General features: G+C 43.8%; 1 protein-coding gene and 1 long non-coding RNA gene across 3 annotated transcripts in view; one reads left to right on the top strand and one right to left on the bottom strand.

Moving 5' to 3' along the window:
- Positions 1 to 831: 831 nt before the first annotated feature.
- LOC129527972 (uncharacterized) lies at positions 832 to 4,731 on the bottom strand. The gene is made up of 3 exons (XR_008673084.2): positions 4,651 to 4,731; positions 4,076 to 4,133; positions 832 to 1,042 (listed from the first exon to the last, which is right to left on the bottom strand). It is a non-coding gene; the product is annotated as an uncharacterized lncRNA (long non-coding RNA).
- Positions 4,352 to 26,686, top strand: part of NAIP (NLR family apoptosis inhibitory protein) — a 49,331-nt gene continuing 26,996 nt past the window's right edge. The window contains exons 1-6 of one of the 2 annotated variants that reach the window (XM_031003317.3): positions 5,011 to 5,628; positions 7,997 to 8,087; positions 15,833 to 16,403; positions 17,377 to 17,476; positions 24,865 to 24,946; positions 26,579 to 26,630. In XM_031003317.3, coding sequence (XP_030859177.3) covers positions 15,836 to 16,403; positions 17,377 to 17,476; positions 24,865 to 24,946; positions 26,579 to 26,630 — 802 coding nt within the window. In that variant the 5' untranslated portion in view covers positions 5,011 to 5,628; positions 7,997 to 8,087; positions 15,833 to 15,835. Of the gene's footprint in view, positions 4,426 to 5,010; positions 5,629 to 7,961; positions 8,088 to 15,832; positions 16,404 to 17,376; positions 17,477 to 24,864; positions 24,947 to 26,578; positions 26,631 to 26,686 lie in introns of those variants that run through there. The other variant, XM_055367036.2, reaches the window with a different exon arrangement.

The following is a 26,686-nucleotide window of genomic DNA, read 5'->3' as shown; positions in this document are numbered from 1 at the left end:
CTGCCTGTAATCCCATTTAGAGAGGTACATAGGTAACTTAAAAACAGGTCCTGATAAAAGAATTCTACTAAACTTAAAAAACAAATTCAGGTAACTTTATAAACAAACAAATCTCGGCCAGGCGCGGTGGCTCACGCCTGTAATCCCAGCACTTTGGGAGGCCAAGGCGGGCGGATCACGAGGTCAGGAGATCGAGACCATCCTGGCTAACACGGTGAAACCCCGCCTCTACTAAAAATACAAAAAATTAGCTGGGCGTGGTGGCGGGCGCCTGTAGTCCCAGCTACTCGGGAGGCTGAGGCAGGAGAATAGCGTGAACCCAGGAGGCAGAAATTGCAGTGAGCCGAGATCGCGCCACTGCACTCCAGCCTGGGCGACAGAGCAAGATTCCGTCTCAAAACAAACAAACAAACAAACAAACAAAAACAAATCTCAAACATGGAATTATTTTTTCACTTCTCTCTCTTTTTTTTTTTTTTTTTTTTTTTGAGACAGAATCTCGCTCTGTCACCCAGGCTGGAGTGCAGTGGCGCGATCTCGGCTCACTGCAATTTCTGCCTCCCGGGTTCACGCCATTCTCCTGCCTCAGCCTCCCAAGTAGCTGGGACTACAGGCGCCTGCCACCACGCCCAGCTAATTTTTTTTTTTGTATTTTTAGTAGAGACGGGGTTTCACCGTGTTAGCCAGGATGGTCTCGATCTCCTGACCTCGTGATCCGCCCGCCTCGGCCTCCCAAAGTGCTGGGATTACAGGCGTGAGCCACCGCGCCCGAACTTTTTCACTTCTCTTAATGCTCTGTAAACATTAGTTTATTTATATATGTACTTAGAATTTTAAAAAATCAATTTTATTGAGTTATAATTAACATACAGTAAAAATGCTTCCATCTTGAGTAATTCCATGCCTTTTGACAAGTGTTCTGTACCCATGCCACAACCACCACAATCGAGAGAGAACATCTTCATCACTCCAGAAGGGCTCCTTTGCAGTCAGTACTCCCTAGGAGTTCCAGCGGCCGGTGACATTGATCTGTTTTCTGTCACTGTAGATGAGATTTGTCTGTTATATACAATTTTTAAAAATTAGATGATATGTATGGCTTCTTTTGCTTAGCATAATGTTTTTGAGCTTATTGATTTGTTGCATATATCAATACTTTGCTTCTTTTTACCACCTGTACTTCATTTATGGATACGTTGTTTATCCATGTGTTTATCCCCAATGGACATTGGGTTGTTTCTGATTTTTTGGTTATTATTATGAATAAAGTTGCTATGAACATTATTGTATAAATCTTTGTGTGTTCATGTGTTTTCATTTTTCTTGGGTAAATATGTAGGAATGGAATTGCTAGATTGCATGGCAAGAGTATACTTAGCTTTCCATGACACCAGTGAACTGTTTTTCCAAAGACATTGTATTAATACCATTTTACATTCCCACAACTAATGTATGCGCTTCCAGTTGCTCCATATCCTCAACTAACAGTTGATATTGTACAAAACAAATGTTAACTTTTAGAATATCTTCACAACTTTAGAGTAGATAGTGATTTCTTAGGACACAAAAACTATCAATCATAACAAAAATTAAAATTGGACTTCATCAAAATTAAAAACTTCTTTTTGAAAGACACCATTAAGAAAATGAAAAGATGGTTAACAGACTGAGAGAATATATGTGCAATGTAAATATCTAACAAAGGACTAGTATGCAAAATAAAGAATCCTTATAATTTAGTAATAAAAAGGAAAACACGCAATTTTTAAATGGGCCAAGAATTTAATTACGGCCAGGTGCAGTGGCTCACACCTGTAATCTCAGCACTTTGGGAGGCCGAGGTGGGTGGATCATGAGGTCAGGGGTTCAAGACCAGCCTGGCTAACATGGTGAAACCCTGTCTCTACTAAAAATACAAAAATTAGCTGGGCGTGGTGGTGGGCGCCTGTAATCCCAGCTACTCAGGAGGCTGAGACAGGGGAATCGCTTGAACCCAGGAGGCGGAGGTTGCAGTGAGCTGAGATTGTGCCACTGCACTCCAGCCTGGGCGACAGAGCGAGACTCTGTCTTTTAAAAAAAAAGAAAAAAATTTAATTACCTTACCAAAGAAGATACATGAATGACCAATAAGCCATTAAATTAAAACTTCAGTGAGTATACACATATGCCCTGAAGTAGCTAAACTTTAAAACACTGCCCTATGTGTGTGTACTTTTTAGCTAAAAAAGTGTTTGAAAACAGTATTATTTTAAAACTCAAAATTCCAAATCCTCTCTTCAAATTAGGTAGTAGTGTCACTGGAAGTAAAAGAGAAGTTACTTTAACTGCTAAAGAGTATCCACTAAGAATCTACAACAAACATCATGTTTAATGCTCAAACTTTAGAAGAATTTATACCAAAAGTCAAGAATAAGATAGGATATCTATCTTCATTATTAAGCAACATTGTATTAGAGGACCTAATCAATGCAACAAGGCAATAAATAAAAGGCAAAACTGTCATAATCAGATAATACAAACATCTAAGAAAATTCAGGGGGATTTACAGTCATATATTAAACAGTCCAGAAGGAGTCCTATACATCATCAATGAATACTGAGAATAAAAAATAGTTTTTAAAACCCCTCCAATTTATAAGGGCAATAAAATGTACAAGATACTAAAATAAATGTAATGTGTATTTGGGTATAAATACAGCAACATAATGAAAAGGTTTATTGGGGAAAAAATTACAGGGAGAAGGGTCAACAACGTGAAGAGGTTCCCCTGCCATCTGGACTTCTGGAAAAAGACCTGCTGATCTAGGCACAGCTGGATGCACCATGGAAAGTGGTTCCAATAAACACTGGCACTGTAACAATTGTGCATGTTGATACAAAAAGAGGGAGCCAGTGAATACTTGGTCGATTATTTAACAATTGCTTCTCTGCTGAAGAAATGGCCTTGTTGGACTAGAGCTTAACTATGGTTCACATACTAGTGCTGCTATAACAGCTAGAAGCCTTACTAACTCAGAAATTTGCTAAACCACCAAAAAGAGGAAATGAACCTTCTAGGCCATCTGGATTGCCTTTTCTTAAAAATCTAGTCTTGGCTGGGTGCTGTGGTTCACGCCTGTAATCCCAGCATTTGGTGAGGCCGAAGTGGGCGGATCACGAGGTCAGGAGATCGAGACCATCCTGGTCAACATGGTGAAACCCCGTCTCTACTGAAAATACAAAAATTAGCTGGGCGAGGTGGCATGTGCCTGTAGTCCCAGTTGCTGGAGAGGCTGAGGAAGGAGAATCACTTGAACCCGGGAGGCGGGGGTTGCAGTGAGCTGAGATCACGCCATTGCACTCCAGCCTGGCAACAGAGCAAGACTCAGTCTAAAAAAAAAAAAAAAAATCTAGTCTGTATGGCAGCACAACATCAGGTAAAAGTACAGACTAGCCAGATCACTGGTTAACCTTAACCCCTATGTGCTTGAGTTTCCTTATCTGTAATATGGAGATATAGCAATAGCTGATTTGGACTGTTAAAGGAATTAAGTGGACACATGTAAAGTGCTTAGAATTGTGCCTGGCAAGTAGTAGGCTGCAATATTGTGATATAATAAATATATGTATTTGATCTTCATCCAGTTCCTGGCACAGATCTCCAGAAACCCTTGTAATTTCCTGAGTGACAGGGGTGATAGAAACATCTTTTATTAGAATACTTGGTCTTGGTTCCTGACACAAGAGCTTCTAAGACCTTTGGAATCTCCAGGTGATAAGAGTGTATGACAGTGAGCTAACTGGTGGCTGGGATCCTTTAGACAACTTCAGGATGGGGGCTATCCCCTGAAAGACTAAGGCATGATTAGAGGTCTGGGATTTGCAGCCCCACGCCTTGACCTCCAGAGAGGGTAAAAGGGCTGGAGATTGATTAACCACCAATTGCCAGTGATTTAACCAATCATGCCTAAGTGATGGCACCTCCATTAAAAAATAAACCACAGGTTTGGAGAGCTTTCGGTTTGGTTAACCCCAACCACATACCAAGAAGGTGATGCACCTCAAACTGCATGAAGACAAAAGGTCCTGTGCTCACCTGGGACCCTTCTGGACGTTGCCCTGTGTACCTCTTCGACTGCCTGTTCATCTGTATCCTTTATAATAAAGCAGTAAACATAAGTAAAGTTTCTGAGTTCTGTGAGCCATTATAAGAAACGATCGAACCTGGGATTTTCCTTTCGGAAGCCCCTCTCTCTCACAAGGGAGAGAGCTGTTCTCCTTTTTCTTTTGCCTGTTAAACCTCCGCTCCTAAACCCACTCTTCGTGTGTATCGTGTCCTTAACCTTGTTGGTGCGAGACGACGAACCCCGGGTATTGACCTCGGACAACAATGCCACTTCATATTGGGGACTTCGTCTGGGATTCCAAGGTGCATTCATTGGAAAGGTGAGTAGAGGGGCGGACCTCAACTCTGTCCTTTGATTTTGAGGCTCTTGGCCTCCATTTTAGAATCAAACCAAACCAAATACTGGGCCCCCTTCTGCTTCTGTGAATGAGAAAACTCTGCCTTCACCAATTAGCCATTTAAAAATTATGAGCGTGGCTGCCAGCCTTACAAGTCTTGGGGGACAGCCTTGCTGGGGAGAACATGGAGAACCCCCCAATACCCACGGGCTGCTGGGCATATTGGCCATGTTTGAACCAGTTTCGTTTCACGGAGGACCAAGCTGTCGTGTGGGGCTGGAAGAGGTCCTGGAGCAACTGAGGATTTCCGGCTGGGGCTACTTCCTGGTGCCATCCAAAGGCTTCTGGACTGACCCCAGCCTCCGACCACCCTAAGGGGTGTCGGCAACAGGACCTCCAACTTTCCTATCATAATTCCCTCATTTCCTATCCACGACCACCATGTCTCCTATCCTCTCTCTGTATGCAGTACTGAGGGAGTTTTACAGTTCAGGGAAGTAATCTTGTTAGGCAAGAACAAAGAATGCTGTAGTAACCAGGGATATAGCACAGGGGCATGCTGTTGTGATTTTCTAGGAACAGAGGGTCTACCTCTCCCACCACAGTGAGCGTCACTCTCTGCCCTTGCTCTGGAAAGCACATGGCATGTCAAGGTCACTCTGCCCTTTGTCATAGTAAGATTAGGGTGGGGCGCCCAACCTTCCCCGCGTGCTATGTAAACGTCACACCTGTTCAAACCAACCTGTGGGCTCTGCGCAAATCAGACGCCGCCTCCTCAGGCCTGCCTATAAAATCTGGTGCAGTCCACCGCAGGCCGGATTTTCCTTTCGGAAGCCCCTCACAAGGGAGAGATCTGTTCTCGTTTTTCTTTCTTTTGCCTATTAAACCTCTGCTCCTAAACTCCCCCAACCCCCAAGAAAGAAATTATCGAACCTGAGGGGGTTGCAGATACCCATGATTTGTAGTGAACTCGGACAGAAGTGTGGGTACCCTGAGGTCCTAATAGTTGTGGCTGGCATCTGAAGTAGGGGGCAGTCTTGGGGGCTGAGCCCCTAACCCGTGGGGTCTGCACTGACTCTGGTTAGTTAGCATCAGAATTGAGTAAAATTGTAAGACACTCAGCTGCTGTCTGTGGAGAATTGGAGAATTGGTTGGTGGAAAACCCATATATTTGATGTCAGAAATGTGAGTAGAGAAATGGTTTTTCCTTGATAGGCTCTATGTAAATTTTAGTTCATGTTTTTGGTAATAAATACACAATATTACTGATTCTTAAAAGTATAAACCCAGGAAAATTAAGAAAACAAGAATGTCAAGTCCAACAGAGTTTAAAGGTAAAAAAAAAATAAAATAAAACAGAAATGGGACCAGTAGCACATAGAATATTTTAACACATTCTTGGAAAGTAGAAACTATATGGACTAGTAGTCAGGAAGGAAGCAGCTCAAGGAAACCGCTTCCTGAATATGGAGTCTCCTGTGAGAGACTATCTGCCCTATGGAGAAGCTTGGAGTAACTGCGGACACAGGATGCCAGATAGGAAGGAGGGCTGGAGTGACATGAAGGGCTGAAAATTGAGGGACTAGTTGGAAGCCCGTGCACGGGACAGTCAGCTCTCTCTACCCCATGATCAGAATATTTGACACACAAGTGTTTACCCTGGGGCAAAAAATTACAGGAGTCTTCCCTGCTCCCCCCAAAATTGAACACATTGCTTTCTCTTAGCTGACCTAGAGAACCAGTGTGGGCACTGGCACCCCAAAACTAAGAATCCCTTTAAGAAATGGTGATTTTATGTCCAAGGAACGTTCCAAGTAAGTTTTCAGCTGCTAGCTTTGTCTTTACAAGTAACGGGCCAGACCCAGTGGCTCATGACTGTAATCCCAGCATTTTGGGGGACTGAGGTGGGCAAATGGCTTGAGGTCAAGAGTTCAAGACCAGCTTGGGCAACAATGCGAAACCCTGTCTCTACTAGAAATACAAAAATTAGCCAGGTGTGGTGGTGCATGCCTGTAGTCCCAGCTATTGTGGGGCTGAGATGAGAGGATCACTTGAGCCTGGGAGGTAGAGGCTGCAGTGAACCGAGATTGTGCCACTGCACTCCAGTCTGGGTGACAAAGTGAGACCGCATCTCCAAAAACAAAACAAAACAAAACAAAAAAAACCCAAGTAACTTGAAATCATTTTCTGAAATCTTTCTCTGACATTCTGACATTAGGGTAATTCTTGTTCTCCATAGAGTGAAAGGCCCAGGTTCAAGTCCCACTCCTGTGGCTCCTGATTTTTTAATGATTAGTTTGACCAATGTGTTTTTAAATGACCTAATTTTTAAACATGAGTTGAAAACCCAGGATCACTACACATTTGAGGAAAGTTGATAATATGAAAGTAAACACCAAGGTAAGTGGTAAAAACCTTTGAGGAAACATAATTCAGGAAACAGGAACTTAAACATTAGTATCGTACAGCAGATTCAGGAAGATGGCACTGGTTAAAAAAATTGACACCATGAAAATAAGGCACAGAGAAAAGAAAGAGCTGTGGGAAATTATAATTGCTGAAATTTTAAACTAGATTGGAGAGCCGGAATATAAAGGAGAGGACAGCTGGGTGCGGTGGCTCACACCTGTCATCCCAGCATTTTGGGAGGCTGAGGCCGGCAGATCACTTGAGCCCGGGAGTTTGAGACCAGCCTGGGCAACATGGTGAGACCCCCATCTCTACACAAAATAAAATATAAAATCAGCTGTGCATGGTAGCACACGTCTGTAGTCCCAAAACTTGGGAGGCTAGGTGGGAGGATCACTTGAGTCCAGGAGGTGGTGGCTGCAGTGAGCTGTGATTGTGCCATTGCACTCCAGCCTGGATGACAGATTGAGACCCTTAGAAAGTAGGAAAAGAATATATGAAAAAAAAGTAAGTGATCAATTAATTACTCACCTGAATAGTGGGAATACCAAAAGAGTAAAAAGAGAGTAACAGACAGTAGGAAGTTATCAAATAAATAATAGATGGTAATTTCCCAGGCTTGATGGGAGACCCAAGAGCTCAGATTGAAAATGCCCATTGAATACCCAGCCCAATGAATGTAGAGAGGTCTACACTTAGGAGAAAAGATCCTAAAAGCTACCAGAAAGATAGAAACTGTTACTATAACAGAAATAAGACACTAGCACGTTAACTATTAACCAATCTTAACAAACTAGAATAAAGGCCGGGTGTGGTGGTTCATGCCTATAATCCTAGCACTTTGGGAGGTCGAGATGGGAGGATCGCTTCAGCCTGGGAGCTTGAGGCTGCAGTGAGCTAGGATCGTGCCACTGTACTCCAGCCTGGGCAACAGAGTGAGACACTGTCTCAAAAACAACAGAAACAAAAAAACTAGAATAAAATACTTCTGGTGTGAGACTCTGTAGGTTTCATTACTCCTTTTGGGTCCTGATTAAATCCTGTTGACTCAAGACCTTAGAGCATTTACTGGTAAAGTCTCTGACTGCGCAATTTGTTTTGCATTTTAGTTCCTTAAATATTTTCTCACTGCTTCTTACTAAAGGACGGACAGAGCATTTGTTCTTCAGCCACATACTTTCCTTCCACTGGCCAGCATTCTCCTCTATTAGACTAGAACTGTGGATAAACCTCAGGTAAGTAAATTACTATCCCTGGCAAAGGTGCTTTTCTTCCACACCTAAACCTATGGTCCCTTCTTTGTCTTGCTATTGTTTCTCTCTTTGGAGGCAGGATGGTATGGAGGAAAGAGGACAGACACTGGAGTCACACAGACTTGGGTTTAAATCCTAGCTCCATGGCACAGTTGCCTCAATGGCACTCTTAGCACTGTAGTCAAAGAATATTAGACCTGGAAAGGGCCTTGGAAATTACTTCTCCTCCCCCAGAAACAGCCTCTAGACTGGCATGATTGACCACCAAACTTCGTTGTGTCAGACAGGATCAATGTCTGCTGGTCTGCTGCAACTCTGTACTCATTTATCTCTGGGGAGGACTGAAGCCTTGGTGCTGTTCCTTGGCCAAACCTAAATGAAATGTACTAGCCAGTGATTAATAGAGCCCTGTGCTGGGGTGGGAGACAGACCAGGGAGCAGCCTGTTTCTTGCTTCTTTCTTTCTTTTTGGAGATGAAATCTCATTGGCTTTGAACTTCTGGGCTCAAGTGATCCTCCCACTTCAGCCTCCCAAGTAGCTGGGATTACAGGTGCATGCCACTGCCCCAGCTTGACTATACCAGCTTGTTTCTGGTTTTGAGCCCTGGTATGCAAGCTAGTGTTGGCTACCTGATCAGAGGAGTATAAAAGAGCCTCAGATGAGGTTACAGTTCTCTTGAGACCAAGGTGTCTTGCATGTATCATCTAGCTGGTTCATTGCTTAAAGATGAAGCACATCTTCCACATCCTCTGTGGCTGCAAAAGGACCCTAGGAACTGGGCGTGGTGTTTCACTTGCCTTTTGGTTTGTTGGGTTTTTTTTTTTTTTTGTATCTATCCTTTACCTTTATTAAAGCCTTATGTGAGGATACTATGCGGAGTCTTCTAAGTCTTTTCAATGATCCAAACCTGTGTAATTGATGAAGCGGGTACTGTGAATAGGATCATTACTTTTTTTTTGTTTTTGAGACAGGGTCTCACTCTGTCACCCAAGTTGAGTGCAGTATCTTGATCACGGCTCACTATAGCCTCAACCTCCTGGGCTCAAGAGATCCTCCCACCTCAGCCTCCCGAGTAGCTGGGTCTATAGGCGCACACCATCACGGCTGCCTAACTTTTAAAAAAATTATTTTGTAGAGCTGGAGTCTTACCATGTTGCCCAGGCTGGTCTCGAACTCCTGGGCTCAAGTGATTTGCCTGCCTTGGCCTCCCAAAGTGGTGGGATTACAGGTGTGAGCAACTGCGCCTGGCCCCAGGTTTTTTTTTTTTCTTTTTTTTTTCGAGACAGGGTCTCACACTGTTGCCCAGGCTGTAGTGCAGTGGCACTGAAGCCTGAAACCTCTGCCTCCTGGGTTCAAACAGTTCTTGTGCCTCAGCCACCTGAGTAGCTGGGATTACAGGCATACACCACCACACCCGGCTAATTTGTTTGTATTTTTAGTAGAGATGGGGTTTCGCCATGTTGGCCAGGCTGGTCTTGAACTCCTGAACTCAAGTGATCCGCCCGTCCCAGCCTCCCAAAGTTCTGGGATTACAGGTGTGAGCCACTGCGCCTGGCCCCCCAGTTTTTTACTTTATAATTTAAATGATAGCTAAGGCTTTGTTTGGGAGAAAGATGAAAAGTGGGGAAAGATTTAGAGCCACTGGTGCCAGGCTAGTTGCTGGGGAATCCCTGTTTGAATTTGCTGAAGTGCTACAACTCTCAATGGGAAGAAAGGGATGACAATGGAACTTGAAGGTGGTTGATGCAGAGCAGGAGGAAATCGCTAAATAGATTTAAAAAGAAATCCAGACACAGAGGAAGTCAGCCAAGAATACAGTTCCCTGGCTGGTTAGGCTGCTTTGGCAAAAACGAAAGTAACTAAAAAAGAGCCTGTGTTGCCAAGTCCACCAAGTTCCTTCTGTAAAGGGAAGGAACATGATGCCAAAGAGGAGTTGGGCAGATATTTCTTCTGATGGGAATGTGACCCTCATCTGGTAGATAATCACCAATGAAACTACAGTGGGAGGGCATCAAGAGACAACTGAAACAGGGAACTACACAAGAGTGAAGTTGCCTGTGGACTGACAGAGCTTCCTGCAGAACCACTGCTGGGTTGGATATACACGAATGACAAAGGAGCTCTTTTCCTTGTATTAGGTACTGTCAAATGTACCTTCAAATGAAAGGGTGTGTTTGGTCTTAATTAGCTGAATTCGTTGAAGATCTTCAATTAGCTGCAGCTTTTGCCGGAATGTGGTTAGCTGGGCAAATTCCAAATCGGTTGAGCTGCACAAAGGTGGCAGTACATAAAACATATCTTGTAAAGGGGAACTGCCCAATTCCACCCATAATTGTTAGATGAAATACTCCCTAGAGGTTACTGAAATGTTGAGAATGCAAACAAACACATTTGGACTGGTTCTGTGATGAAACTAAGGTATCCCTTAATTTTATGTCTTTGACTTAAGTGATGATTGTTGCTGTGATAAGAGGGCCTCTACCTTCGTAGACTTTTTGTGTGACCCTACTACTGGGGGAGCAGGATGAAGTGAAAGCCTGTTGAAGACTTACTAGTTCCTTTGCTCCAAATTGTGCTGAATGATGAACAGATTAATATCATTCAAAAGAAAGGAGGCCGGGTGTCGTGGCTTACACCTGTAATCCCAGCACTTTGAGAGGCTGAGGCAAGAGGATTGCTTAAGCCCAGGAATCTGAGGCTGCAGTGAGCTAGAATCATGCCACTGCACTTGTACTACAGCCTTGGCAACAGAGTGAGCCCTTGTCTCTTATAAAAAAAAAAAAAAAAAAAAAAAGGAAAGAGCTGGGCATGGTGGCTCACACCTGTAATCCTAGCACATTGGGAGGCTGAGGCGGGTGGATCACCTGAGGTCAGGAGTTCGAGACCAGCCTGGCCAACATGGTGAAACCCTGTCTCTACTAAAAAAAATTAGCCGGGCATGGTGGCACATGCCTGTAATCCCAGCTACTCAGGAGGCTGAGGCAGGAGAATTGCTTGAACCTGGGAAGCAGAGGTTGCGGTGAGTCAAAATTGTGCCACTGCACTCCAGCCTGGGTGAACAGAGCAAGACTCCATCTCACTTTGTTGCCTAGGCTGGTTTCAAATTCCTGGGCTCAAGCAATCCTCCCACCTTAGCCTCCCAAAGTGCTGGGATTACAGGTGTGAGCCACTGTGCCCAGTCAAGATTTCTAATGTATCCTAGTCTTGATGAATTAAACAAATAAACCTTTAGGATGATGCAAAAGCAGAATCTACAGTCACTTTAAAGCAGTGTGATGTAAAGAAAAGGGTGGCAGAGTCTCTTGGTGCTATGGGACCCAAGGACATTTACATTGGTGTGGATAAAATGCCCGGAGTGGTGAAAAACTTTATTGTCATTGTTGGACCATGGTGCATAATGTATTGTTATACCTGCTAATAAAAAATTAAACGGCAATTAACTTAGTTTAGTATGACAATACAACTGTAAGTTTAAGAGTGAAAAATGGGCCAGGTGTGGTGGCTCAGGCCTGTAATCCCAGCACTTTAGGAGGCTGAGGTGGGAGGATCACTTGAGCCCAGGGGTTTGAGACCAACTTGGCAACATAGTGAGACCCCCCCCCCCCACCAACACCCCCAACACGCTTGTCTCTATAAAAAATGGTGTGCTCCTGTAGTACCAGCTGCTTGGGAAGCTGAGGTGGGAGGATCGCTTCAGCCCTTGAGGTTGAGGCTGCAATGGATGGTGATCAAGCCACTGCACTCCAGCCTAGGTGACAGAGCAAGACCCTGTCTCAAGAAAAAAAAAAAGTGAAAAATGTCCATATAAAAACTTGCACACTAATGTGCACAGTGGTATTATTTATAATAGCCAAAAAGCATAAACAATCCACATATCCATCAACTGGGTTGAGGAATAAAATATGGTATATATGATAATAAAGTGTGGTATATCCACATAATGAAATATTATTTGACAATGAAAAGGAATATGAAGTACTAAAACAATACAACATGGATGAATTTCGCTTCCTTTTTTTGTTGTTCTTTTTATTTTATTTTTTAAGCACCTCTACCAACATGAACATTTTGCAAAGTGAAAGCAACCAGACACAAAGGACCACGTATTGTATGATTCAATTTATATGAAATGTCCCCAGTAGGCAAATCTATAGAGACAGAAAGTAACATAGTAGTTGCCTAGGGCTAGGAGGGTAATGGGGGACATGGAAAGCAACTGCTAATGGGCACAGCGTTTCTTTCTGGGGGGATGAAAATGTTCTAAAATTGATTGTGGTGGTGGTTGTGCATGTTTATGAATATGCTGAAATTTATCGAACTGTACATTTTATTTACTTTTTTTAGAGACAGAGCCTCACTCTGTTGTCCAGGCTGGAGTATAGTACTGCAATCATAGCTCCCCGCATCTTCATATTCCTGGGCTCAAGAGATCCTTCCACCTCAGCCTCCCAAGTAGTTAGGACTACAGGCACATGCCACCATGCCCCGCTAAGTTTTCGTTTTCTTTAAAAAAAAGTTTTTTAGAGACAGGGTCTAGCTATGTTGCCCAGGCTGATCTCAACTCCTGGTCTCAAGCAATCCTCCCGCCTTGGCCTCAAAAGCACTGGGGTTATAGGTATGAGTCACCACACCCTGAGTTGTTCATTTTAAATGGGTGAATTTTATGATGTGTGAATTATATTTCTTTCTCTTTTTTTGAGATGGAGTTTCACTCTTGTCGCCTAGGCTGGAGTGCAGTGGTGCAATCTCGGCTCACTGCAACCTCTGCCTCGTGGGTTCAAGCAATTCTCCTGCCTCAGCCTCCCGAGTAGCTGAGATTATAGGCATGCACCACCATGCCCAGCTATTTTTTTTTGTATTGTTAGTAGAGATGGGGTTTCACCATGTTGGCCAGGCTAGTCTCGAACTCCTGGCCTCAGCCTCCCAAAGTGCTGGGATTATAGGTGTGAGCCACCACAGCCAGCCCCAAGTAGCTGGGACTACAAGCACGTGCCACCATGCCTGACTAATTTCTTTTTTTTTTTTTTTGTATTTTTAGTAGAGACGGGGTTTTGCCATGTTGGCCAGGCTGGTCTCAAACTCCTGACCTCAGGTGATCCACCCACCTCGGCCTCCTAAAGTGCTGAGATTACAGGCATGAGCCACTGCTCCCGATGGATTATATTTCAATATAATTCAATTATGCAATATAATTGCATAATTGTTATCATCTCTCCCTGATATATTATTGGAATGGATGTGACATCTGAATGGGGATGCTGTTGAGGAAAGAGATTTCATGAAATGTACAGTGAGTGGCATAATTGTGGCTCACTGTAACCTTGAATTCTTGGGCTCAAGTGATCCTTCTGCCTCTGCTCCCCGAGTAGCTGGGACTACAGGCATGTGCCACCACAACTGGCTAATTTTTAAAATTTTTTGTAGAGACAAGGATCTCACTAAGTTGCCTAAACTGGCCTCAAACTCCTAGCCACAAACAATCCTCCCACCTTGGCCTCCCAAAATGCTGGGATTACAGGTGTGAGCCTCCACACTTGGCCACTTACTTTCTTTTTGATTCCTATTTCAGGAGAAAATCATAATCAATTTGCATTTGTGTGGAAAGGCCACCAATGCACATTTAAGGTGCTCCTACAGGACATTTAAATTATCTTGCTTATTGCTACAACCTAATGAGGAACAACTTAGATTTGATTGCACTGGAAAATACTATATCTTTTTTTTGTTTGTTTGAGATGGAGTCTCACTCTGTCACCCAGGCTGGAGTGCAATGGCGAGATCTTGGCTCACTGCAACTTCTGCCTCCCAGGTTCAACTGATTCTCCCGCCTCAGCCTCCTGAGTAGCTGGGATTACAGGCACCCACCATCATGCCCGGCTAATTTTTTTTATTTTTGTAGAGATGGGGTTTCACCATGTGGGCCAGGCTGGTCTTGAACTCCTGACCTCAGGTGATCTGCCCACCTCAGCCTCCCAAAGTGCTGGGATTACAGGCATGAGCCACTGCGCCCAGCTAATACTATGTCTTATTATATTGATGATAATAATGTTAATCTCTAAATCCAAATATCCAGATAAGACTGAATTGGAAGTGCTTGACAATCATATAACCACCAGGGAGGGGATGATTAACTGGCTAAAATGCAAGGCTTAGCATAAATGGTAAAATTCTTAGCAATTACTTGGGCTAGGCTGGGTGTGGTGGCTCACGTCTGTAATCCCGGTGTGGGAGCTGAGATTGCACCACTGCACTTCAGCCTGGGCGACAAGGACAAGAGTGGGAGGCCAAGGCAGGCGGATCACTTGAGGTCAGGAGTTGGAGACCAACCTGGCCAACATGGCAAAACCTTGTGTCTACTAAAAATACAGAAATTAGCCGCGATTGGTGGCACGTGCCTGTAAGCCCAGCTACTCAGGAGGCTGAGGCAGGAGAATTGCTTGAACCCAGGAGGCGGAGGTTGCAGTGAGCCGAGGCCACGCCGCTGCACTCCAGCCTGGGTGACAGAGTGAGACTGTCTTAAAAAAAAAAAAAAAAAAAAAGAGGAATTACTTGGGCTAGAGCCACTAGAAACATTCCCAAACAACCAAAATTAAGTTGCTAGCTACAAGACAGAGGAAAAAGGCACAAAAATTGGTTCAATTTCTTGGTTCCTGGAGAAATCACATACCATGTTTGGGAATTTTATCAACCCTTATTCTCGAAGTTAAGAGGGAATGGGGAACTAATTTATATGGGGCTTTGAAAAATGAACAAATGGGAGACTTTTTGGGAACTTCGAAGAGATTACTTTGGGGCCATAGCACCTCAGTGTTCAAATGATGTTAGCAATGTCAGCAACCGACTCACGCTGATGCAGCTTCTTACCAAAGCCCGTGACTGCCCCTCAGGGATGGTCATGGGGATTTGACACTAGAAAGTTACCCGAGGCTTCTGGCAGGTATATGTCCTTTGAAAAACAGTCATTGGCCTGTTACTGAGCTTTTTTTTTTTTTTTTTTTTTTTTTTTGAGACGGAGTCTTGCTCTGTCGCCCAGGCTGGAGTACAGTGGCGCGATCTCGGCTCACTGCAAGCTCCACCTCCTGGGTTCACGCCATTCTCCTGCCTCAGCCTCCCGAGTAGCTGGGACTGCAGGCGCCCGCCACCACGCCCGGCTAATTTTTTTTGTAGTTTTAGTAGAGATGGGGTTTCACCTTGTTAGCCAGGATGTTCTCGATCTCCTGACCTCGTGATCCAGCTGCCTCGGCCTCCCAAAGTGCTGGGATTACAGGCGTGAGCCACCGCGCCCGGCCAGAGCACCGAGACTTAAAACATGAACACAAAATAATGATTTTTTAAAACTGAGTAATTCGATCAAATTGTTGCTGCCAGGCTGTACAATTTTGTCTATGTTTTTCTTTAATATAAATGTTCAGTATATGCTCATGTTACCACATTGTGTCCATAACTGATATCTGGAAAGCTTCATGAATGGAGGCAGATTGGTGTCTGTCTTGTTAGTTGCTAGATCCCCAATGTCTAGCACTGTACCTGATATATAGTAGGTGCTTAGTAAATATTTGTTGATTAAGTAGATGAATACTGATGTTTCATAATTTTCCAACAATTTATCTTTTGTGTTGAAATTCCAGGCATTCCTTTAATTCCTGGTTTCTTCAGAAACAGTGGGAAATGCTCTTCTAAGAAAAATATTACTATAAGGGATCAACCTGCTTTATTTTCCTTTTCAGAAAATGGCCACCCAGCAGAAAGCCTCTGACGAGAGGATCTCCCAGTTTGATCACAATTTGCTGCCAGAGCTGTCTGCTCTTCTGGGTCTAGATGCAGTTCAGTTGGCAAAGGAACTAGAAGAAAAGGAGCAGAAGGAGCGAGCAAAAATGCAGAAAGGCTACAACTCTCAAATGCGCAGTGAAGCAAAAAGGTTAAAGACTTTTGTGACTTATGAGCCGTACAGCTCATGGATACCGCAGGAGATGGCGGCCGCTGGGTTTTACTTCACTGGGGTAAAATCTGGGATTCAGTGCTTCTGCTGTAGCCTAATCCTCTTTGGTGCCAGCCTCAAGAGACTCCCCATAGAAGACCACAAGAGGTTTCATCCAGATTGTGGGTTCCTTTTGAACAAGGATGTTGGTAACATTGCCAAGTATGACATAAGGGTGAAGAATCTGAAGAGCAGGCTGAGAGGAGGTAAAATGAGGTACCAAGAAGAGGAGGCTAGACTTGCATCCTTCAGGAACTGGCCATTTTATGTCCAAGGGATATCCCCTTGTGTGCTCTCAGAGGCCGGCTTTGTCTTTACAGGTACCTTGAAATTATTCTCTGAAGTGTTTCTCTGGCGTTTTAAGTTTAGGTTTCATTTTTCAATTGCTTTTGTAATATTTTGCTAAACTTTCTTCACTGGTTAAATGTGTTATATTAGGTATAAGGTCTAGTTTATTAAAATTCAACATCAATATTTTTATTTTTGCTTCATTTTATATTTAGTACAGCCTGTGTTAATTTGTCAAATATATATAAAATAAGAAAGTTACGTCTCCTTAAACTTGGACCTTAGAAAATACTGGCTGTATTCTTAAGGCCCTGAAAAGATTAAATAACTCATGCGGTCATCCTGATCCCAGTCTCCTCACCCACCCTCCTTCTACTGCTCTTACATGATCTTTCTTTGATTCTTCTCATTGCTGCAGTATTGGAAGGTTTTGTTTGTTTGTCCTAGCCCCGCCATAGGGGTTATGATATATAAATGAGAGTTCTAACAATAACAACGATCATTTACTGAGTACTGTACCTACTTTATGCTAGGCATAGAGTGAGTACTAATTCTTATCCAATGAATTTACCCCTTTCTCTCCCATTTCACAGCTGAGTTCATGGAGGCTCAGAGACTTTAAGAAACATGCCTATGTTTCTACCGAAATGTCATGGCAAGGCTAAAATGTAGGTTTTCTAATTGCACGTTACTTCAGCTGGTCCTGGTGTTAGTCGGCTTCCCTATCGCTTTGACCCTGAGAGCTCAAAGAGCAACATACCAGCTCTGGGGGGCAGCTGGGGCAGGATATTGAGTTACACAGCTTAGGGTTCTGTACCTGGAGCACAGCTGTAGTGGAGGGGCCCATTTTGGGTGGTGGGATTGAGGATGGAGACTCAGGCCAATGAGATCGGGAGTGCACAGGCACGCTGGAGCTTGTCTTGCTCCTGAACAAAACAATCAACTCTGTGTACATACCCCCTGGTGCCACTGCCAGGCAATGTAAATATTTTCCTTCATATATAGGTAAACAGGACACGGTACAGTGTTTTTCCTGTGGTGGATGTTTAGGAAATTGGGAAGAAGGAGATGATCCTTGGAAGGAACATGCCAAATGGTTCCCCAAGTAAGTAGATAATTTTTGCTTAAATGTTTCTTTCTTTTTTTTTTTGAGACAGTCTTGCTCTGCCACCCAGGCTGGAGTATAGTGGCATGACTTCAGCTCGGTGCAAATTCTGCCTCCCAGGTTCAGGTGATTCTCCTGCCTCAGCTTTCTGAGTAGCTGGGATTATAGGTGTGCACCAACAAGATGGGCTAATGTTTGTATTTTTAGTAGAGATGGGGTTTTGCCATGTTGCCCATGCTGGTCTTGAGCTCCTGAGATCAGGCAGTCCACCCACCTAGGCCTCCCAAAGTGCTAGGATTACAGGCGTGAGCCACTGTGACTGGCTAAATTTTTCAGTTCTTTAAAAGACAAAATAAAACACAAAAGAGCCACCTTTCTGGAGTAGCACCTTCAGTTTTGATCTTTCCCTATTCAAAATTGGACCACTCCAGGATTTATTCAAGCAGGAAAGGCCTAATTACATTGTGAAAAGTTTGAATTATAGAATTTTAAACAGTTTTTAAGTATTTCATTATCCCAAATACTAAGATAGGTTTTGCCCAGTAGAAGTTTCATGATCTGCATTAATTAATAAGTAAGGCTGGAAGCAGTGGCTCACACCTGTAACCCCAGCACTTTGGCAGGCCAAGGCAGGAGGATTGCTTGAAATCAGGAGTTTGAGACCAGCCTGGCATGTAGAGACCCGGTTTCTACAAAAATAAAAAAAATTGGCCAGGCGCGGTGACTCACACCTGTAATCCCAGCACTTTGGGAGGCTGAGGCAGGCGGATCTGAGGTCAGGAAATCAAGACCATCCTGGCTAACACGGTGAAACCATGTCTCTACTAAAAATACAAAAAATTAGCCGGGAACGGTGGCAGGCGCCTGTAGTCCCAGCTACTTGGGAGGCTGAGGCAGGAGAATGGTGTGAACCCGGGAGGCGGAGCTTGCAGTGAGCCGAGATAGCGCCACTGCACTCCAGCCTGGGCGACAGAGTGAGACGCCGTCTCAAAAAAAAAAATTAGCCAGGCATGGTGGTGTGTACCTGCAGTCCTAGCTACTTGGGAGGCTGAGGCAGGAAGATTGCTAGAGCCCAGGTAGTCAAGGCTGGATTGAGCCGTGATCAAGCCACTGTGCTCCAGCCTGGGTGACAGAGTGAGACCCTGTCTCTAAAAATAATTAAATAAATAAGTAATAATAATTTCCATAGGGTTGGTGTAAAATGGTGTATGCTGGAAGGTAAAAAATATTTAAACATTATTAGAAATGGTTTCATGTACTGCTAAATATATACCAAATGAAAACACTGTATTTTTAAACCTCAGAAAGAGTTTTTATTACTGCAGTGGTCTTTAGTTCCTGGCTTAGAAAAGGAAGTACATTTTAATTATTTTTAATGCTATATTTACTAGTATTTTCTACATGACTTTCTTTGTTTCTACCAAGTACAGATTCATTCCTTTAACAAGTTTTTAAACTTTCACTGTGTAAAATTTCATACAAAGATAGAATAGTATAATAAATACTTGTCAACACATAGCCAAATCATATTTCATCCATCTCCTACCCACCTTTTTTCCTGGAAATAATAAAAATAACTATATTTTTATTTTATTTTGTTTTATTTTATTTGAGACAGAGTCTCGCCCTGTTGCCCAGTGGTACGATCTTGGCTCACTGCAGCCTCCACCTCTCAGGTTCAAGTGATTCTTGTGCCTCAGCCTCCCGAGTAACTGAGATTACAGGCATGCACCACCACACCTGGCTAATTTTTGTAATTTTAGTAGAGATGCGGTTTCATCATGTTGCCCAGGCTGGTCTGAAATTCCTGGCCTCAAGTGATCCACCCACCTTGGATTCCCAAAGTGCTAGGATTACAAGCATGAGCCACCTGTGCCTGACCAAGATTTGTTGTTTTCTTTCTTTTTTTTTTTTTTTTTTTGAGAGTGAGTTTTGCTCTGTTGCCGAGACTGGAGCCCAGACTGGAGTTTAGTGGTGCAATCTCAGCTCACTGCAACCTCCACCTCTCAGACTCAAGCAATCCTCCCACCTCAGCGTCCTGAGTAGCTGGGACCACAGGTGCCTACCACCATGCCCAGCTAATTTTCATATCTTTTATAGCGACAAGGTTTCACTTTGTTGCCCAGGCTGGTCTGGAACTCCTGGTTCTACAAACTCCTGGGCTCAAGTGATCCTCCCACCTCAGCCTCCCAAAGTGCTGGGATTACAGGCATGAGCCACTGTGCTCAGCCCCTTAAGATTTTTAATTCGTAGATTTCCTCTTTATCCATCTCTTTTTTCTTGTCACTTATTTGTTAAAGAAGCCATGTAATCTGTCCTGTAAAATTCCCTCTACTCTAGATTTGGCAGAATGTGTTCCTCTGGCATAGTCTAACATGTTCCTCTACCTTCTGCATTTCCAGGAACCTGACACTTGGATCTAGCAGTTTGGTCAGGCTCAGATTCTATTTTCTTTCTTTCTTTCTTTTTTTTTTTTTTTTGTGACAGTCTCACTCTGTTGCCCAGGCTTGAGTGCAGTGGTGCAATCTTGGCTCACTGCAACCTCTGCCTCCTGGGTTGAAGCGATTCTCCTGCCTCACCCACCCAGGTCTGGGATTATAGGTGCGCACCGCCACACCCGACTAGTTTTTGTATTTTTAGTAGAGACGGGGTTTCTCCATATTTGCGAGGCTGGTCTCGAACTCCTGACCTCAGGTAGTCCACCTGCCTCGGCCTCCCAAAGTGCTGGGATTATAGGCATGAGCCACCGTGCCCAGCCTCAGATTCTATTTTCTTTAACAAATATTTGTCACACACCTACTACATGCAAAGTTGTTGGTTGGATACTAAATTAACTACAAAACTGGACACAGTTATTTACATTTATAAGTCATCTTGCACATGGACAGCCATGCCCACAAAAGTGAATGGAGGCCCGGCATGGTGGCTCATGCCTGTAATCCCAGCACTTTGGGAGGCTAAGGTAGGCGGATCATTTGATGTCAGTAGTTCAAGACCAGCCTGGCTAACATGGTAAAACCCTGTCTCTATTAAAAATACAAAAATTGGCCAGGTGTGGTGGCAGGTGCCTGTAATCCCAGCTACTTGGGAGGCTGAGGCAGGAGAATTGCTTGAGCCTGGGAGGCAGAGGTTGCAGTGAGCTGAGATCGCACCACTGCACTCCAGCCTGGTCAACAGAGCGAGACTCCATCTCAAAAAAAAAAAAAAGCTGGGCACAGTGGCTCACACCTGTGATCCCAGCACTTTGGGAGGCCAAGGCAGGCAAATCACTCGAGGCCAGGAGTTCATTTAAGTGATGAACTCTCCTCTCCCCTCTTCCCTCTCTCCTCTCTCCTCTCCTATCTCCACTCTCCCCTGGCCAACATGGTGAAACCCCATCTCTACTAAAAATACAAAAATGAGCCAAGTGTGGTGGTGTGTGCCTATGGTCCCAGCTACTCGGGAGGCTGAGGCAAGAAATTGCTTGAACCTGGGAGGCGGAGGTTGCAGTGAGCCAAGATCACTCCACTGCACAGCAGCCTGGGCAACAGAGTGAGACTCCATCTCAAAAGAAAAAAAAAGTGAATGGATATCTTTGGTATGTTTTGATACGTTGTGTGGGAAAGCAATATGCACAATAAGTGCAGTGTGAGACTTTGAAAATGTTTAAAACCACTCAAACTATATATGGAGTTGCTTGAAAATATATAGAAAAACTTATGAAAATATGTAAACCAAACTGTAGATACTTCTGGATCTGGATTTGTCAGGGGGTGAAGTAGTGATGGATTTTCACATTTATTTTGTTCATTGCTGTCTTGTTTAAATTTTTGGAAACAAGTATATATTACTTTCATAGTTGAAAAGAAAGTGAGGAGATTAGGAGGGAGGAAGTAAACAAGGGAGGAGAGGAGAAAGGCAGGAAGAAGAGAGAGAGAAAGACAAGCAGATGAGATGGTTATAGGGACGAATGAAGCTAGAATTGTGAAATCATTTGACAGTCACTCTGGCTCCCTGACGAATCAAAACAGCCACCCAGGCAGTCCTTGTCCATGCTGACAGTGCACCATATATGCATATGTAACAGGGAACAGCAGCCCCGGCTGGAGCACAAGCCGCTGCTCGTGGGCACCTGTCTCAGCTCTGGCCTCAGCTCAGGCTTCACTTAGCCTCAGGGTCACTGTGTTTAGTGTCGCTGGGTTATACACTGGACAATACCAGTGGCACCACTCACACATGATCACATTATCATGTGACTAGCACCTACTAGAGCCGCACATCCTGTCTGGAGGGGCCTTCAAATGCCTTCTCTAACATAGTCAGAGGGTAAGGTAATAAGCACAGGGAGGAGAGACAGCAGTCCAGCAACCACTCCTAGAGCAGGAAGGAGTTCAGGCCAGCAAACAAGGGCAGGGGGTAGTGCAGAGGCTTAGGAGATAGAGCCAGGCTTGAATCTGCTGCTACCTGACTACCAGACCCTAGACAAGTGACTGACCTTGTCTGAATCTCATAGGTAAAATGCAGTGTCAACAACAACAAAAAAATTAGAGAAAGATATCCCCAAATATGTCAAATTTATTCAGGAATAAGAAAAGAGGGTTATGATTTGGAATGCACTACGGTAAACCACAGGCACGTGCAGTGAGGGAAGAGTAAAGGGAATTTTTCTTGGCAAAAGGGAGAAGTTCACATAAGCTGCTTAGAAACAGAGTTCATAGCTGGGCATGGTAGCTCATACGTGTAATCACAGCTATGTGGGAGGCTGAGGCGGGAGGGTCTTTGGAGGCCAGGAGTTTGAGACCAGCCTGGGCAATGTAACGAGGCTCCAGTTTCTTTAGAGAGAGAGGAGAGAGGGGAAAGGGGAGAGGAGAGAGAAGACAGGGGACGGGGGAGAGGGGAGAGGAGAGAGGGCAGAAGAGAATTCCTTGGTTCTGAAGGCTCAAAGCCAGAGTTCTTGTGTGTTCATTGGTGGAGATGCTGTTCCTGGGCAGGTGTTCTTTTGACAGCATCTCATCTCATGTTATCTTATCTGAATTGCTGCAGTCCAAAAGAATGTGCAGTGATAAACCTTGCCATAGAAATATGTGCGTACATGCAAGCAATGCAAAGCAGGAGATGCGTGACAGGCGTGAAGGGATTTCTTATGGGATTCTTAGAAAGTCTTTGGAACCGTTCCTATCTTGGACATGAAAGCCTGAACCCCACTCCTTCGTGCCTTCCCAGCCCTATTTTGTGTGGGTCTGATAAAAGTGATTTCATCTTGGTGTCTGCGACTTCCACAGCAGATAATAATGTACAGCTTGTCTGGTGGTTGTAAGGATGAGAAACAAAGTATATGGATCAAATGCTTTGTAAAAATTACCATGTATAATGTGAGGATGACAGATGACCAACTGTTTTGCCTTTCATTTGTTTGTCGTCATAAGCACATGGTCAGTCAATAAAATCTAAGAGCTGGAATTAGAGCAAGAATCCCCAAGTTTCTTGTTGGGTTACTCTGTCTTTAGCTTTTTGGACTTCAATTTGTTGCTTCTTTTTATAAACTGTCAACAAAATGAGTATACCCTTACACTTTTTAAAATGTGGCACTCCATAAATATGAGATGATTTTATGGTAATTTTTTAAGGTACTGAGTTCCTCCTCAATCCACATAAATCATGAGGACAGGGAACCACCCCGTGCATTGTGTGCCATGTAGGTTATGTGCAGACTTATGGCAATCCTTGGAAACATTTATACACCTGAAAACTGGGGACCCTGGCTGCCTATCACATAGAATCATGGCCCTGGGGAAATATGCAGATCATCTGATGGCATCCATGTTCTCCTGTGATTATAAGAGAACATGGCAAGGTTGGTCACATCCCCACTGGTGGAAGAGCGGGTACTAATGCTCCAGCCTTTGGGTTCCCAGCCCATTCTTTGCTACTTAAATTTGAATTGGAGAGATTTTTATTTTTATTTTTATTTTTTTTGAGACAGAGTCTCTCTCTGTTGCCCACGCTGGAGTGTAGTGGTACAATCATGACTCACTGCAAACTCTGCTTCCCAGGTTCAAGTGATCCTCCCGCCTCAGCCTCCCAAGCAGCTGGGATTACAGGCGCCCGCCACCATGCCTGGCTAATTTTTGTATTTTCAGTAGAGATGGGGTTTCACCATGTTGACCAGGCTGGTCTCAAACTCCAGGCCTCAAGTGATCCACCTGCCTCAGCCTCCAAAAGTGCTGGGATTACAGGCATGATCCCCCATGCCCAGCTGAATTGGAGGAATTTTTTAAAGTTAATTTTAAAACTGCTTCTTTTTTATGGGAAATGAATATGTTTTTAAATGGTATTCAATGTGCTCTTTTTTTAAAAAATCAAAAATTATACATTAACATCCGTTACTTTTTTTGTTTTTGGTTTTTTTGAGATTGAGTCTTGCTCTGTTGCCCAGGCTAGAGTGCAGTGGCATGATTTCAGCTCACTGCAACCTCCACCTCCCAGGTTCAAGCGATTCTCCTGCCTCAGCCTCCCAAGTAGCTGGGATTACAGGCGCCTGCCACCACACCCAGCTAATTTTTGTACTTTTAGTAGAGACAGGGTTTCACCATCTTGGCCAGGCTGGTCTCGAACTCCTGACCTCGTGATCCACCTGCCTCGGCCTCCCAAAGTGCTGGGATTCCAGGTGTGAGCCATCACGCCTGGCCTAATAGCCATTACTTTTTAATGCATGGTAATTTTTTGTTCAGTAGATAAATATATTGTTATCTTAAAAAGATTTTTTGTATTTACTTTTGAGACTGGGTCTCAGTCTGTTGCCCAGGCTGGAGTGTAGCAGCCTGATCATGGCTCAGTGCAGCTTCTACCTCCCCGGGCTCAGGTGATCCTCCCCCTTCAGCCTCCTGAGTAGCTGGGACTACAGAGGTGTGGCACCATGCCCGGCTAATTTTTGTATTTTTTGTGGAGATGGGGTTTTGCCATGTTGCCCAGGCTAGTCTTGAACTCCTGGATGTGAGCCACTGCGTCTGGCCTATTATTTTAAATATAGTTCTCTTTACTGCCAGTAGCTTTCATATAATCCTAGGGACTAGATTTAGTCACCACTGCTTAATTCCAAAAAACAAAAGCTCCATCCTATATTTACTGTAAATCAGTCTCTTTGATTGTATTGTATGTTTTATTTCAAGAAAAAAGTTAACCTGAAGATTTAATTTTAAATAACGACACATGTTGTCACTAATAGAAATAACAAATAATTATATGAGAATAATGGTAATTCTCCTAAGTTTTGTGGTAAATTTTTGGGCAATTTTATTGAAGTATAATAAAATTCAGCAATTCAATACGTTTTTATAAATGTTCATTGTGATATAGGACAGCTCTATCACAGTACTGGGGTAAATTTTAATTATATTTATTAATTACAGATGTGAATTTCTTCAGAGTAAGAAATCCTCAGAGGAAATTACCCAGTATATTCAAAGCTACAAGGGATTTGTTGACATAACGGTAATGTATAACAGCAATTTTTTTCTCAAGTTTTTGGGTTACCTGTAAGTGTCTGACTCAGAAGGGCATAGGCATTCTTTTTATGTCATGGGCTTGATTTCTTTCTTCCTTTCTCCTTTCATTCCCCTGGCTCCCATCTTCAAAGTGAAAAATATCACATTCACTTGCTGACCTAGAGCCTTTTTCTTTTTCCAGGGCTGGCTTCTGACGGGCTCTGCTTGCCTTCCTGATAGTCTTCCCCTTTATGAATGAAGCCACTTGCCCCAGCTTCCCTCTGCTGCCCCTATCTGCAGGCTTGCTAAGATCTCCTGATCTAGGCGCTGTCACCCACAGTGGGCCGCAGAGCTGGCTCTTCCTAGCTGGCTAACTCTCCTGAATCAGTAAAAATTTCCTAGTGGAGAGTGATGGGAAATCGAATCCAAACTGGCTTAAACAAAAATGAGAATTTATTGATTAACATGACTCAGGAGACCAGAACTCTATAGAGAACATGGCCTGACAGTGGGGGAAAAGAGGTGTTTCCTCAAAAAGAAATTGGGTGCAGCTTTCCCAGAAGAATCAGTTGCTCAATATATAATACCCTGATGAATTTAGTTACCATTCTATGTCTCTTACTTCCTCATTCGTCAAAGTACATCTGTGATATTTAAATGCAGGTCTCTTTTCAAGGTCAGTTTCCGGAAACAGTGACCCTGAGAAGGCTTCCTCCTGAGTATGCATAAACATTCACAGCTTGCATGCGTGTGTGTGTGTGTGTGTGTGTGTGTATGTTTGCTTGCACTGCATAAAAACAATTGCAACATCAACAGAAATAAAAATTAAAGGAATAATTCTCCTCTGACTCTGCCGTTCCGTCCAGTGAAACTCTTCATTCTGGGGTAAAGTTCCTTCAGTTCTTGTTCATAGATAGGTATACACTTCATAAGTCAAACAATCAGGCTGGGCGCAGTAGCTCACGCCTGTAATCCCAGCCCTTTGGGAGGCCGAGCTGGGCAGATCACTTGAGATCAGGTGTTCGAGACCAGCCTCAAGACCTCCAACATGGGCCGGGTGCAGTAGCTCACGTCTGTAATCCCAGCACTTTGGGAGGCCGAGACGGACGGATCATGAGGTCAGGAGATAGAGACCATCCTGGCTAACATGGTGAAACCCCATCTCTACTAAAAATACAAAAAAAAAAAAAAAAAAATTAGCCGGGCATGGTGGCAGGCGCCTGTGGTCCCAGCTACTCGGGAGGCTGAGGCAGGAAAATGGCGTGAACCCGGGAGGCGGAGCTTGTAGTGAGCCAAGGTCGCGCCACTGCGCTCCAGCCTGGACGACAGAGCGAGACTCTGTCTCAAAAAAAAAAAAAAAAAAAAAAAAAAAAAAAGACCTCCAACATCGTGTCTATCTCTACTAAAAATACAAAAAAAAAAAAAAATTAGCCGGGTGTGGTGGCACATGCCTGTACTACTCGGGAGGCTGAGGCAGGAGAATCACTTGAATCCAGGAGGCGGAGGTTGCAGTAAGACGAGAACCTGCCACTGCACTTCAGCCTGGGCAACAGAGTGAGACTCTGCCTCAAAAAAAAAAAAAAAAAAAGAAAAAGAAAAAAGTCAGACAATCAACAACTTGAGTTTTAATTTCCCTCAGGGAGAACATTTTGTGAATTCCTGGGTCCAGAGAGAATTACCTATGGCATCAGGTAAAAACTCAAACATTTTCCAAAGGCTTTGCTTGTTTATTTCTTCTTTTGATTTT

This window comes from Gorilla gorilla, chromosome 19 (assembly GCF_029281585.2).
Source record: "Gorilla gorilla gorilla isolate KB3781 chromosome 19, NHGRI_mGorGor1-v2.1_pri, whole genome shotgun sequence".
Classification (NCBI taxonomy): Eukaryota; Metazoa; Chordata; class Mammalia; order Primates; family Hominidae; genus Gorilla; species Gorilla gorilla.
Note: the sequence above shows the minus strand (reverse complement) of the source record. Positions and strands in the feature narration are given on the sequence as shown.